Source organism: Hyla sarda, chromosome 2 (assembly GCF_029499605.1).
Source record: "Hyla sarda isolate aHylSar1 chromosome 2, aHylSar1.hap1, whole genome shotgun sequence".
Classification (NCBI taxonomy): domain Eukaryota; kingdom Metazoa; phylum Chordata; class Amphibia; order Anura; family Hylidae; genus Hyla; species Hyla sarda.
In genome coordinates, this window is record NC_079190.1 from 235,593,456 (window position 1) to 235,609,470 (window position 16,015).

Consider the following 16,015-nt stretch of genomic DNA (forward strand, 5'->3'; position numbering starts at 1 on the left):
GTCTGAATTCCTCTCAAAGGGAGGGGGCGTGGCCTCACTTTGCAGGTCTCCGCCCCCTCCCTCAGTATGCTGTCTGCTCACATCTCCCCTAGCATTAGCAAAACTACAAATCCCAGCTTGTCCTCACTGACAGTAGCGGGACACAAGCTGACAGTGGGAGGATTTTTCCTCAAGCTGTGAGCCCTGCACTCACAGCTGTCAATCAAGTAAATGTGTCCATGACATAGGTGATGACGCATGGACACAGCAGGACTAGTATGTGTCCAAGCAGGCAGGAGGGGCAGTTGTTTGACTGGCTTTTTCAGTATGAAATACTGAAAATGTTCTAATTAAAGCAATTGCAAAACCTATTGGTTATACATGCTTTGCAACATATCAAAAGTTTTTGTATCTGACAGTGCCCATTTAAGTCCTTTTTTGTTTTATGTACAATCAAAGTATATGAAAAATATAGTGTTTCCCTAGAAAGGTTTTTCCAGGATTAGAAAAAAAAGGTGTTATTTTTCCCTAGTCTTTTCCAAAGGTTGTTTGTGGCATTGCAGGCTACTTCAATAGGAGTGTAATGCTGTAACAACCTAAGGTAAATATGTTAGGAAGTGACCCCTCAACAGACTCCTGTTCACCCACACTATAACACAGTGTATTGGGTTTAGTGTGGGTAAACAGGATGACTGTATTCCTTTAAAGTGTACCTGTCATTTTGGATTTTTGGATTACTTTTCGGGTTGTGCATGAACATTATGTAACTTGTATATGATATTTTTAGCTGATTTCTGTTCTGTAGATTTTAGTAATTTGCCGGAACAGGACAAAGCTGAGCTGATTTTCAAACTGCAAAACAGTCTTAAGGGGGGGGGGGGGGGGGGTTTGATAACAGGAGAAAGAAAAGTTTTTGTCTAATAAGATATATATATATATATATATATATATATATATATATATTTATTTTTATTTTTTTCAAATTCAAAAAGGTATTAACTGAACAAAATTAGTTTTTATTGAACAACATAAAAAGTGATACATGAGTAGAGATAATATATGCATATAAGGAAGCCCGATGGCCTGGTGAGGCTAGTAAGAACAGTGAGGGCCAACAGGAAATTGCATTAACAACTGAAAATACTGGTAAGACAGATCAAAACAACAGTATAACCAGTAGCAAAACTAAAGAGGATGCTCAGTGGAAGAGTGATGCTCAGAAGAAAACATCACAATTACAGAGAGCAAGTCATTGTGCGTCAGGTAGGGGAAGAGTTGCAGAAGTAACCAACAGACTAAATGAGCAGCAGAAGACATTCTGTATCAGAACTGCACCACCAGAGAGAGAGCGTGAAGTAACCACAGTAAGAAAAGCAAAACACAAGGAGAAGTACAGAGAAGCAATGGAAAAGTGAAAATGAAAGAGAGAAAGAGAAAGAAGGTGGAAGAACCGGCGGAACACGGGATGCTGCAAAAAGACAAACAATAATGAAAATACAGCAAACAGCACCTGACCCTATCCAATTATTGCCACAAGGACCAATATCTCTGGGAGGAGCAGAACTCCGACCACGACAGCCAAGTGGCCCAGTACCGAGCCACATCTCGCAGAAGAAGAAAGGAGTTCCTCCATATGCTGAATGTGAGCAATTTCTATTAACCTGTCCTCCAAGGTAGACTTCCACCTCCTAGGGATGAAACATTTATCTGCTTGGAGGAGATGTCTCGCTAGAGATTTCTTGTATTTTGACTGGGCCATGGGAAAAATTAACAGCAAAGCTGCCTTGGGGGTGTGAAAAACCCTAACTGCCACCACTTCAGAAATAACTTGTAGAATGGTGCACCAGAAGAAAGCCAGTCTGGAGCAACCCCGCCAAACATGCATCATCGTACCCTCAGCAGAACCACATCTACAACAGGAGCTCGGCACAGAAGGGTACCATCGATGGAGTACCACCGGCACCCAGTACCAGCTAGACAAAATTTTATAACTAGTCTTTTGTGGTTTCGTGGCACTCACCTCTTTGTGAGTCAGAAAGATCTAGCCCATTGATCAGGAGGGAAGGTTTTACCCAATTCAGACTCTCACGCACGGCAAAACGATAGGAGGGATTCCGACCAAGAAGAGATTAATAATTTGTAAATGGTGGAGATAGGGTGTCAAGAGACTTAAGCATACAACCAGCTAGTACATGGCGAAAGTGCAGAAGACTAGATAGTGAAGATTTAAAGAAGCCCCCCCCCCCAGAGGAGGATCCCGGTGTAAACTGCGGATGATCAGTGATAAGAAGGAGGGGCCCCACACGATCAATCAAGCAGGCCCCTCCACCAGCAGCATGGAGGGAAGCTAATGTGTGATGCATGGAATAGGAGGCAGGGAAACTGTCCTGTGTAGCCGGGCCCGAAGTCAATGGGAGGGTGAAGAGGGCCTTGGGACAAATGTCCTGCGCCAGCCGGACCCACAATTTGATATCCACATTGTAGCACATATCCAGGACTCGGGCATGCACACAGGCCAAATAGTACAAGCCACCATCTGGGAGGTCTGCCCCTCCAGACAATTTAAAGCGGGACATGGTAAGGCGATTAAGCCAGGACCAAACAAATAGCCCTAAATATTTCTGCAGCTGCCCCCAAAACAAAGACGGGATATGTATGAGTATGGTCTGTAGGAGATAGATCAAGCGGGGCATCAGTGTCATTTTAAGGATACTAATCGTTCCAAACCTTTCCGATCCCAGGACGCTAAGTCCGTACGGAAACAGGCTAGAAGGGGGGAGAAGTTCAAAGAGAACGTCTAATAAGATATTTTACCAAGTTTTTTTTATATTCACTTGTACTATTGATCTATCTGACAGTCCCTATCTTAATAGTTCTCACTGAGATGCAAAAAAAAGTTAAAGGGCTATTCCGGGCAAACACATCTTATCCTCTATCCAAAGTATAAGGGATAAGACGTCTGATCGCGGAGGTCCCAGCATTGGGGGGGGGGGGGGGTGGGCGGCCTGCAGCTGGTACTCCCCCACGATCTCCCTGCAGCACCCGCATTTTATGAGGGACTGCGTCTCCAGTTTCGGAAACCTCCCAGTTTCCGTGACTGGAGATGAGATGTCACGCCACGCCCCCTCAAGTCATGTCTATGGGAGGGGGTGTGAGGCCCATCACGCCCCCTCCCATAGACATGAATGGAGGAGGCATGGCGTTACGTCATGTCCCCAGTCCCGGAAACTCAGAGGTTTCCAAAACTGGAGAAGCAGCCCCACATAGAATGCGGGTGCTGCAGGGAGATCGTGGGGGAGACCCAGCAGCGGGCAGCCCCGCCCCCAATCATACATCTTATCCCCTATCCTTTGGATAGGGGATAAGATGTTTTTGCCCGGAATACCCCTTTAAAGATGCTCTTTTTATCAATTCTCTCTGGCTAATAAATTGTGACCTTATGGCCGAGTTTCCACTTGGCAGGTTTTTGGAAACTTCTTCTGCAGTTTTTGAGCAAATGCCAGATATGTATTTAAAATAAATGAGAAATATAAAGGAAGGACTTATACTTCTCCTTCCTTCTGGATTTATTCCTGGCTTTGGCTCACAAACCGCAGAAACCCAGATTAATAGGAGATTTAAAAAATAGTTTTGGAAACCAGAGATCCCATTTAATTTGTAAATAAAGCTATAAGAAAATGTGTACAATATAGGAAATAAGGCAGTATGACTGTATCTTGTCCCTTTAAACAGTTTAGTCATATTTTTTAAATTGTGCATTTTTGACAGTTATACTGCCATCAGGAAGAAGATTCTCTTTAAAACACCATACATGTTTATTGTTTGTAACAGAATATTTAATGTATCGGATATTATACTTCTTTACACCCCTACAATAACAGGAGATGGTCTATACATCAATGCATTTGCTAGAATCTTAAATGGACCACAGAGTATTCAACTTCCAGAGATACCAGACGGCTGGGGAGGGGAGAAGAAGCTGTTGACACAGCAGCATGACTTCGCAAGTCTTCAGCGGTCACCAAGGTGGATAGATCCTTCAACGGTATGTGATGCAGCTACTGGAAAATGCTTCAGAAGTTTTATAAATTATTTTTATTTTCACATTATTTTAGTAAATTTACTAAAAATATAAAAATAGTTGGTGTTATAATTGAGCATAATCAACAAATAGAAACAAATACAATAATCAATGAGTGTGGATTTACAAATGTGTAAAAGTTGTGTACCCTACATGTGGCATGTGGCTAAGCAACAGGTGGCTTAGGACACTAAAGCTCCTATAAAGGCCGACAGGGGCACAAGAACAAATGCTAATCTTTTGTGTGGCCATTAAAATCATTGTTATCAGCTGTATATTGCCTTGTGTAAATATATGATGTGCAGGAGACAATTGTTAGGGGCAGCGCTCTGGCCATCCATCCTCCCCCTCCTCTGTCTCTGCTCGTCTCGGGACTCGCGTTGCGGGCCGCACCCACACGCATTTCCTGGGCATTGCAAGGGGCAATGCTCCAGCCATTCTTTCCATCCGTGAGCGCTCCCTATCTAGTGCCTCCGAGCGTCCCCTCACCTCTCTCTGCTCCCGGCTGTTCTTCTGGCCTGCTTCTCCGGCGCGCGCGTCTCCTTCCCTTAGGGCGTGCATGCTGGCATTACTAGATTTAAAGGGCCAGTATGCCCATAATTGGTGGTTTTCTGAGTGGACTCTATATAGGTCCGGCACCTCCTTAATATGGTGCCGGATCTTTGTGCCTTGTGCTCCATGCACCTAGAACTCCAAGCGGACCAGTTTCCTACCAAGCATGCCAAACTGGCATTCGTCGCCAGCCTTCTTTCTGGAAAAGCCTTGGCCTGGGCCACCCCGCTGTGGGACTGCAATGACCCATTGTCCTCTAATCTCCGGACTTTCCTTGCAGAATTCCGTAATGTATTTGAGGAACTGGCCCAGGCATCTTCTGCGGAGACTGCCTTATTGAATCTCTCTCAAGGAAATTCTTTGGTGGGAGAATATGCAGTACAATTCCGCATCTTGGCCTCCAAACTGGCGTGGAACTAGCTTTGTGCGCTACTTTTAAAAAGGGTCTCTCTAGTAGGATCAAGGACGAATTGGCGGCTCAAGATCTTCCATCCTCCCTGACAGATCTCATTAATCTTGCCACTTGAATTGATGTATAATTCTCGGAGAGACAAGAGGAGCTACATCGTGAGAGAGAACCACTTCGGACACGGCGTTTTCCCTGTTTTGCTCCCATGTTTCAACATCCACTACAACTCTCTCCTTCTCCACCAGCAGAAGGGCCCATGCAGGTGGACCGCATTAGACTTTCTTCACAAGAAAGAACCCGATGATGCAATGAGAACTTATGCCTATACTGTGCCAGCCCTGAACACTTCCTTAAAGAGTGTACTCTTCACCCTCAGCGTCCGGGAAACGCTCGCACCTAGGGCACGTAGGAGAGGCTTCCCTGCGTGTGAATAGTACCTCTCCACATTTGATCTTGCCTCTTCAAGTTCATACTCCTACGAAGTCTTCATTCTTCGCTTCCGCCTTCCTGCACTCTGGTTCCGCGGGAAACTTTATTGACATTACCCTGATCCAAAAGCATCGGTTGCCAGTGTCTCGGCTTGACAAACCTCTGTATATCTCTTCAGTTATCGGAGAGAACCTCAGGGGTATGGTCCTTTACCGAACTGAACCTCTTACTATGCAAGTGGGAGTGTTGCATAAGGAAAAGATACAGTTCTTTGTGCTACCACATTGTACTTCTAGGACTTCCTTGGCTTCAGCGCCATTCTCCTCAATTTGATTGGAATTCTGGAGAAGTTTCTCTTTGGTGAACTTTCTGTCAAGGTCACTGTCTGGAGCCCTCTCTGTCTAAGACTAATTCATCACCTCTTATTAAGTCAAGTATACCTTCCCCATATCGTGACTTTGCTGATGTATTCTGCGAAAAACAGGCATAGACTCTTCCACCACATCGTCCCTACGAATATCCCATTGATCTTCAACCAGGTACTACACCTCCTCGAGGAAGAATTGATCCGTTGTCTGTTCCAGTGACTCAAGCTATGAAAAAATATATTCAAGAAACCTACAAAAGGTTTTTATAAGGAAATCTACCTCTCCTGCCGGAGCTGGATTCTTTTTGTTGGGAAAAAAGATGGTTCTCTTCGTCCTTGCATAGACTATCGGGGACTTAATAAAATTACAATAAAAAATCGCTACCCTTTGCCCTTGATTTAAAGGGGTACTCCGGTGAAAAACTTTTTTTTTTTTTTTTTAAATCAACTGGTGCCAGAAAGTTAAAGAGATTTGTAAATGTCTTCTATTAAAAAATATTAATCCTTCCTGTATTTATTAGCTGCTGAACACTACAGCGGAAATTATTTTCTTTTTGAAACACAGAACTGTCTGCTGACATCACGAGCACAGTGCTCTCTGGTGACATCTCTGTCCATTTTATGAACTGTCCAGAGCAGCATATGTTTGCTATGGGGATTTCCTTTTACCCTGGACAGTTCCTAAAAATGGACAGAGATGTCAGCAGAGAGCACTGTGCTCATGATTTCAGCAGACAGCTCTGTGTTTCAAACGGAAAATAATTTCCACTGTAGTATTCAGCAGCTAATAAGTACAGGGAGAATTAAGATTATTTAATAGAAGTAATTTACAAATCTCTTTAACTTTCTGGCACCAGTTGATAAAAAAAAATAAAAAAAGAACTCTTTGATCGTCTACGTGGAGCAAGAAACTTCACTAAATTAGATCTCCGCAGAGCATACAATTTAATTAGCATGACTAATGGAAGAGAGCTTTTAACACCCGAGATGGCCATTTTGAGTACCTTGTGATGCCATTCGGTCTGTGCTATGCCCCAGCTGTCTTCCAAGAATTTGTTAATGACATCTTCCGTGATTTATTGTTTACCTGCATGGTGGTCTATCTGGACGATACCCTGGTCTTCTCTTCCAATTTAAAGCTTCATCGTCTTCATGTCCGCCAAGTCCTGCAGCGTCTACGGGAGAATCGTCTATTTGTCAAGCTGGAAAAATGTCTCTTTGAGAGAACGAGTTCTGCTCTTTTGGACTGGCATCGTCCTTCAGGCTATTCAAAGTTTTTTGGGGTTTGCCAACTACTATTGTCAGTTTATTCCTCATTTTTCTTCCCTGGTTGCTCCAATTGTTGCCCTTACCAAAAAGAATAATAACAGCAAAAATTGGTCTTCCGAGGCTGAAAAGGCCTTTTCTCAGTTGAAGTCTGCCTTCGCTACTGCACCTCTTCTCTCTAGACCTGATCCTGGAAAGCTCTTCTTCTCTCAAGTCAACTTCATCATTCATTTTCGTCCTGCAGAGAAAAATGTTAGAGCCGATGCTTTTTCTCGTTCCTCTGATGTTGTTGGTCAGGATATCACTCCTCATCATATCATTCCTCTAGAGTGCCTTCTTACTGCAGCTCCAGCTTCTCTTCTTCAAGTACCACCTGGGAAGACATTTCTGCCACCTCGCCTCAGACATTGTGTCCTCTGTTGGGGACACTCCTCATTGTTGGCTGGTCACTCTGGGATCAAGAAATCTTTTCAGTTAATATCTCGACACTATTGGTGGCCACATCTCAAACAAGATGTCACAGATTTTGTCAGTTCTTGTACCACCTGTGCTCGAAACAAGACTCCTTGTTTAAGACCTGCTGGACTCTTAAAGCCCTTGTCTATTCTGGATGCCCCTTGGACTCATATAGCAATGGATTTCATCACCGATCTTCCTCCTTCCAGTAACAATACCGTCCTCTGGGTGGTTGTTGATTGGTTTTCCAAGATGGCACATTTTATTCCTTTGCCCGGACTTCCTTCAGCTCCTCAGTTGGCCAAACATTTTTTCCACCAAATCTTTCGTCTTCATGGTTTTTCTTCCCACATTGTCTCAGATTGTGGGGTGCAATTTTTCTCCAAATTCTGGCGTGCCCTTTGTTCTCGTTTAAAAATTAATCTGGACTTCTTCTGCCTACCACCCTCAATCCAATGGGCAAGTGGAGAGAGTTAATTAGGTCCTGGAAGGCTACCTGCGACATTTTTGTAAAACCAAAGAGACTCTGAGTCCACAAAGACTTCTCCCTTTTTTGTCATCTACTGTCTTCATCCTCGTCCACCTCTTCCTCTACCTTATTCCTGTGGAGTGCCGACTTTGGACCCTAATCAGAAATTTTGTGTCCATCTGGCTGGAGACTCGACGCTCCTTGCTATCTGCTTCCTCCCAAATGAAGTCTCAAGTGGACAAGAGAAGAAGACCTCCTCCATCTTTTTCTCCTAGTGACAAGGTCTGGCTCTCCTCCAAGTATATATGCTTTAAAATTATGTGTTACAAGTTGGGTCCTCGTTATCTGTCTCTCACAAATTATTTCTGCCCTCCTCCCTCCGCATTCCAAATTATTTTCATGTCTCTCTGCTTAAGCCCTTGGTCATTAATCGCTTTTCTCAAAAAGTTGTTGCTCCCACTCCTGTCTTTGGTTCTTCAGATATTTTTGAGGCTAAGGAGATCCTTGCTATGAAAACAATTAGACAAAAACATTATTTTCTTGTAGACTGGAAGGGGTTTGGTCCAGAAGAGAGGACTTGAGAACCAGTGGAGAATATTTTTTATTGCAGCCTAGTTCGAGACTTTCTTAGACCCAAGAAGAGGGGGAGACCCAAGGGGAGTACTGTTAGGGGCAGCGCTTCGGACATCCATCCTGGCCATGAGCGCTCCCCCTCCTCTGTCCTTGCTGACCCGGGACTCGCAGTGAGGGACTTGCCTGCACGTGTGTCCCGGGCATTACTAGGGGCAACGGAGCCATTCTTTCCGGCCGTGAGCGCTCCCCATCTAGTGCCTCCGCATGCGAGTCCCGAGTGTCCCCTCACCTCTCTTTGCTCCTGGCTGTTCTTCTGTCCTGCTTCACCAGCGCGTGCGTCCCCTTCCCTTAGGGCACCCACAAGCATTGCTAGATTTAACCAGTTAAGGACCCAAGGCATACAGGTACGTCCTGACACCCTGGTACTTAAGGACCCAGGATGTAAATGTACGCCCGTCGGAATATCGGTCCCCACCGCGCACAGGGTGGGGACCGGACTGGGGTGACTGCTGATATTGATCAGCAGGCACCTCGCGCAAATGCCCAGGGGGGTCACCGCAAATCGCCGATGAATTCAAACAGGCGATTTGCGTCAATTCCGGATCATACGTGTCTCCGGTGACCCGGAAAATAAGGGGGATCGGGGTTGTCCAAGACACCCACGATCCCCCTGAAGGGATAGGAGTGAGGTGTCAGGGGTGCCACCCCTCCTATCCCTGCTATTGGTCGTCTAGAAGCGAAAACCAATAGCAGCGGCTCCCTGGATCCTATGGGATGCCTAGCAACATCTGGAGGGCTACAGTTTGAGACCACTATACAGTGGTCTCTAAACTGAAGCCCTCCAGATGTTTCAAAACTACAACTCCCAGCATGCCCAGACAGCTGTTTGCTGTGTGGGCATGCTGTGATTTCCAGTTTTGCAAAATCTGGAGGGCCACAGTTTGGAGATCACTGTGCAGTGGTCTCTAAACTGTAGCCCTCCAGATGTTGCAAAACTGCAAATCCCAGCATGTCCAAAAAGAAAACAACTGTCTCGGGATGCTGGGAGTTGTAGTTGCGTACCTCCAGCTGTTGCATAACTACATCCCCCAGCATGCCCTTCGGCGATCAGTACATGCTGGGAGTTGTAGTTTTGCAACAGCTGGAGGCACACTGGTTGGAAAATACTGAGTTAGGGAACAGAACCTAACTGAAGGTTTTCCAACCAGTGTGCCTACAGCTGTTGCAAAAGTACAACTCCCAGCATGCACGGTCTGTCAGTACATGCTGGGAGTTGTAGCTTTGAAGCAGGTGGAGGTTTGCCCCCCCCCCCCCCCCCCCCCCATGTGAATGTACTGGGCAGGTTCACACGGGCAAGTTTACAATGAGTTTCCTGCTTGAAGTTTGAGCAGCGGCGCAAACTCCTAGCAGGAAACTCACTGTAAACCCGCCAGTGCGAATCTACCCTAAAACACTACACTACACTAACACATAAAAAGTGTAAAACACTACAAATACACCCCCTTACACTGTCCCCCCCCCCCCAATAAAAATGTAAAAGTAATGTACAACAGTGTTTCCAAAACAGAGCCTCCAGCTGTTGCAAAACATCTCCCAACATTCCCGGACAGCCACTGGCTGTCCAGGTATGCTGGGAGTTTAGCAACATCTGAAGGCACCCTGTTTGGGAATCACTGGCGTAGAATACCCCTATGTCCACCCCTTTGCAATCCCTAATTTAGTCCTCAAATGTGCATGGTGCTCTCTCACTTCGAAGCCCTGTCGCGTATTTCAAGGAAACAGTTTAGGGCCACATATGGGGTATTTCCGTACTCAGGAGAAATTGCACTACAAATTTTGGGGGGCTTTTTCTCCTTTTACCGCTTATGAAAAGGAAAAGTTGGGGGCTACACCAGCCTTTTAGTGTAAAAAGATTAAAAAAAATTACACTAACATGCTGGTGTTGCCCCATGCTTTTTATTTTCACAAGCGGTAAAAGGAAAAAAAGTTTGTAACGCAATTTCTCCTGAGTACGGAAATACCCCAAATGTGGGCCTAAAATGCTCTGCGGACGCACAACAAGGCTCTGGAGTGAGGCATAAATTGGTGATTTGCACAGGGGTGGCTGACTTTACAGCGGTTCTGACATAAACACAAAAAAAATAAATACCCACATGTGACCCCATTTTGGAAACTACACCCCTCATAGAATGTAACAAGGGGTATAGTGAGCTTTAACACCCCACAGGGGTTTGATGAATTTTCACTAAAGTTGGATGGGAAAATGAAAAAAAACTATTTTTTTCACAAAAACACTGGTGTTAACCTAAATTTTTCATTTTCACAAGGGAAAATTTGTAACCCCATTTCTTCTGAGTAAGAACATACCCCATATGTGGATGTAAAGTGCTCTGCGGGCGAACTACAATCCTCAGAAGAGAAGAAGCGCCATTGGGCTTTTGAAGATAAAATTTGTCCGGAATTGAAGGCCATGTGCGTTTACAAAGCCCCCCTGAAATGTAATTTTTTATTGGCACAGCCCACTGTTCCAAAGATCTGTCAAACACCAGTGGGGTGTAAATACTCACTGCACCCCTTATTAAATTCTGTGAGGGGTGTAGTTTCCAAACTGGGGTCACATGTGGGGGGTCCACTCTTCTGGCACCACGGGGGACTTTGCAACGCACATGGCCCCTGATTTCCATTCCAAACAAATTCTCTTTCCAAAAGCTCAGTGGCGCTCCTCCTCTTCTGAGCATTGTAGTGCGCCAGCAGAGCACTTGACGTCCACACCTGGGGTATTTACATACTCAGAAGAAATGGGGTTACAAATTTTGGGGGTCATTTTCTCCTATCACCCCTTGTAAAAATGTAAAATTTGGGGGAAAACCTACATTTTGGTGAAAAACTATTTTTTTTTTATTTACACATCCAACTTTAACAAAAGTCGTCAAACACCTGTGAGGTGATAAGGCTCACTGTACCCCTTGTTACATTCCTTGAGGGGCGTAGTTTCCAAAATAGTATACCATGTGTTGTTTTTTTTTTTGCTGTTCTGGCACAATAGGGGCTTCCTAAATGCGACATGCTGCCAAAAACCATTTCAGCTAAATTTGCTTTCCAAAAGCCAAATGTGACTCCTTCTGCTCTGAGCATTGTAGTGCACCAGCAGAGCACTTGACGTCCACACATGGGGTATTTCCATACTCAGAAGAGATGGGGTTACAAATTTTGGGCGGCATTTTCTCCTATTACCCCTTGTAAACATTTAAAATTTGGGGGAAAACTAGCATTTTAGTGAAAAAAACAAACAAACATTTACACATCCAACTTTAACAAAAAGTTGTCAAACACCTGTGGGGTGTTAAGGCTTACTGTACCCCTTGTTGTGTTCCTTGAGGGATGTAGTTTCCAAAATAGTATGCCATGTGTTTTATTTTTTTTTTATTTTTTTGCTGTTCTGGCACCATAGGGGCTTTTAAATGTGACATGTCCTCCAAACACCATTTCAGAAAAACTCATTCTCCAAAATCCCACTGTCGCTCCTTCCCTTCTGAACCCTCTAGTGCACCCACAGAGCACTTGACATACACAGATGAGGCATTTCCTTACTCAAAAGAAACTGGGTTATACATTTTAGGAAGATTTCTCTCCTTTTACCTCCTTCAATTTGCTGTTATCCCTGTGAAACACCTAAAGGGTTAACAAACCTTTTGAATGTCATTTTGAATACTTTGAGGGGTGCAGTTTTTTAATAATGGGGTCATTTATGGGGTATTTCTAATAAGAAGGCCCTTCAAATCCACTTCAAAACTGAACTGGTCCCTGAAAAATTCAGATTTTGAAAATGTTGTTAACAAATTGGAAAATTGCTGCTATACTTTGAAGCCCTCTGATGTCTTCCAAAAGTAAAAATATGTCAACTTTATGATGCCAACATAAAGTAGACATATTGTGTATGTGAATCAATGTATAATTTACTTGGAATTTTCATTTTCTTATAAGCAGAGAGCTTCAAAGTGAAAAAAATTATGCAAAATTTTAAATTTTTTCATCAAATTTTTGCATTTTTCACCAAGAAATGATGCAAGTATCGACAAAATTTTACCACTAACATAAAGTAGAATATGTCACGAAAAAACTATCTCGGAATCAGAATGAAAAGTAAAAGCATCCCAGAGTTATTAATGCTTAAAGTGACAGTGGTCAGATGGGCAAAAAATGGCCAGGTCCTACACTGAAAATTGGCTGGGTCCTTAGGGGGTTAAAGAGCCAGTATGCCCATAATTGGTGGTTCTCTAGGCAGACTCTATATTAGTTCGGCACCTCCCTAATAGGGTGCCGGATCTTTGTGCCTTGTGCCTTTCAGAAAGCTTTACTTGTGTGCCATATCTGTGTTCCTTACCTTGTGCCTGTGACCCAACTACGCTCCTTTGCTGCATGCCTTCTGACCTGTGCTTTGTCTTGACTACGCTACCATATGTGCCAAGTTCCATCTGGGCAACCTGTGTGGACGGATCGTGCCAGGGGTAGCAAACTGGGTGTCGCCTGCCACTGCAAGTCCATCCTGCTTTGCGGCGGGCCTGGTGAAAATCAGCGGCACCTTAGACTCCGCTCCCTGGTACGGTTCATTCATTGTCCACACAGGACAGTGGATCCACTTCTCTGCCGTCACGGTAAGACCGTTACAACAATGATGAAGTAAAAGGGTTTGACTAAAGGTCCATTGTGTAATTCATGGAGCCCTGTAAAGGCTCTTTAACAAGCGCTGATCATATAGACGCTCATTTTCTTGTCCCTGTCAGTCCATGTAAAAGGGCATTTCATTCTTTGATGACGCAGTCTTTTTTGGCCTTAATGCTCTGACCAGTTTTCATTTTTGCGTAAAATTTTTTTCCTCCATGACTTCCACCCATGAAGTACATATATGTCATAGGGCGGAAAAGGGTGAAACGGCACAATCAATCAATTGACGAGCCACACAAACTTTTAGTGGCTCATTTGTGTGGCCTTTTAACTTCAGCATTGTTAGTCACTGATAACTGAGATTTTAACGGCTTTACAAAAGATGTGATCGGTGACTGAATGAACGATTTCACGTCCACTGGTTGATCGCTGGACCTTTTACATGAGCCAATATCAGGAACATGCATTCCTTTGAGTGCCCATTTGGCCAATTATCAACCCATGTAAAACGGCCTTAATATGAAAGAAGGCCAATGTCACATAAGTGTCTGCAGCAGAATACTATGAATAATATGCAGATATGGCATATTAGCCTGATGTTGGCCCATACTTTACGCTTAAGTGCCTCAAATAGTAGACACATAGAAGGAGATTTATCTAAACCTATGCAGAGGTAAAGTTGACTTGTTCCCAATGGCAACCAATCAACTTGCTTCTTTCATTTTTGAAAAGGCCTCTGAAAAATAAAAGAAGCAATCTGATTGGTTGGTATGGGCAACTGGTCAACTTTTTCTCTGCACAGGTATTGATAAATGTCCCCCATATATCTTTTATTTTACAGATCCTGTTTCAACGCTAAAATTCTGTAATGTGCACTGTGCTGCAGAATTCCTTTTCCAGCAATGGGATTCTGCACCAGAATTTCCTACTAAAATTCCTAAGCAGAATTCTGCCGAGAAATTCTGTAGTGTGACAGCCTTAGGGTGTGACAATATAAAAACTTGCTATATTACATACTGTATACATTGATTAATATACGTGCTTGGAAATGATCCTGTATTGATTATTATTTCAATTTACTTTAAAGAATTTGCTACATTACAAAATTATATCTTACACTTGCTATTTTTTATATTTTTTATTAATATTTATATTCCTTCCTTTCTAAAAAATGTCACTTTAGGTTCTTCATCCTCATTTAGATGTTAACAGTGTGCTTCTAGTTCAAGTATTTGGCATGGCTGCTGCTTACATTCCTTATCCCAGCAATGATCAGCGTGGTCATGTGATATCCCATAATGGACAAGAGATTGAACTTCAGCCTCCATTAGGATGGGCTGTTTTCCCGCTGTTTGACAGGTACTATATTCATTGAACATTATGTGTAACTATTTGTATTCACAAGAAAATGTAAAAATGAGAAAAAATGTATTTCAATCTAAATTAATTTGAGAAAACTATTATATTTTTAAATGTGTTTTTTTTTTTATATTATCTGTAAATTGAATATGTCTCAGAGCAAGTTGATAAAACACCCACATGTCTATATCTTGGGAGAAAGAAAAAGTAACAGTTACTGGGGACCTTAATCACCTCTGGCCTCCATGCTCTGGTTCCTCCCAGTATATTGAAGCAAAGACTTTATTAAATTTTGAAATGTACCCTAACATTATAAAAGTTTTAATATTTGGAAGAAGAGATGCTGTGGACAAGAGGGCAACATGTATCTATATCAGTGTTTCCCAACGTTTTTCGGCTCGGGGAACACCCCTGAAATAAAAAATTTCCGTGGGGAACCCCTACCAAAGTTGACGAGCAAAAAAATAAAAAATAAAAAAAGGGAAACCACCGCAATGCAATACACAATATCAATTTATCTGTGGGTATGTAGATTACAGTGCTGCTTTATACACCTACTCATAAGTGATGTCTTCTAAAATCAGTGTGGTTTCCTTCTCTTCTCCATCTGGTCTGCGCCATCATGACGATTTCTTCCAGCAACAATTCTTCACCGTTAAACCTGCAAAGCAAACCTATTAGGCTCTGCACTTTTCCAGCATCAGCCTCCAGATTCCCCTTTTAGAAGTGTGTAGGGGTGTATAGGCAGGGCCGTTTGATGGAATTTGGGGGCCCCAAGCAAAATGGACATGGAGGCCCCCCCCCCTTTGATGTTGACGCACGTCACGCTCTAGGGCCGGCGTCAGGACATAGTAACGCCGGCCCTTGAATTCTGGGAGCGCAACGTGAGCGAACGTCGATACGACGCACATTAGGTGCAGCAGTGTTCCCCCCACATTAGGTGCAGCAGAGTTCCCCCAAATTAGGTAGGCAGTGTTCCCCCCACATTAGGTAGGCAGTGTTCCCCCCACATTAGGTGCAGCAGTGTTCCCTACCCATACCCCCTGTCCAGACCCCCCCCCCAGGGCCATTTTTTTTGGTGGGGGTTTGACTGCTGAGACCCCCACCAATCACCTCGGTTGAAGTGGTTCTCCAGCTGTTGGAAAGCTAAAACTCCCATCATGTCTGAAGAGCCTCTTGCAATGGGAGTTGTAGTTTTGTAACAGCTGAAGAGACACAGATTGGACACAGTTTTACCCATCATCACTGCAGAACTTACAAGTGACTACAGTTCTGATGGGACAGTCAGGAGAATACACAATGATATCAGTGACCTGAGTGACGTCTTCTGACTTGAGTGATATCTTTTCTGTTATCTTTTCTTCTTCATCTGGTCCAGAGACCAGGTCTTCCCCCAGCTCCATCTTCTCT

At 43.8% G+C, this 16,015-nt stretch overlaps 1 protein-coding gene across 5 annotated transcripts in view; it reads left to right on the plus strand.

The window, feature by feature from the left end:
* The window catches only part of LOC130355880 (uncharacterized), a 501,680-nt gene that overhangs the window by 339,496 nt on the left and 146,169 nt on the right, over nt 1-16,015 (plus strand). For all 5 annotated transcript variants that reach the window (XM_056556685.1, XM_056556690.1, XM_056556686.1 and 2 more), the window contains exons 25-26: nt 3,861-4,024; nt 14,430-14,605. In XM_056556685.1, the coding sequence (XP_056412660.1) occupies nt 3,861-4,024; nt 14,430-14,605 (340 nt within the window). The remainder of the gene's footprint in view (nt 1-3,860; nt 4,025-14,429; nt 14,606-16,015) is intronic.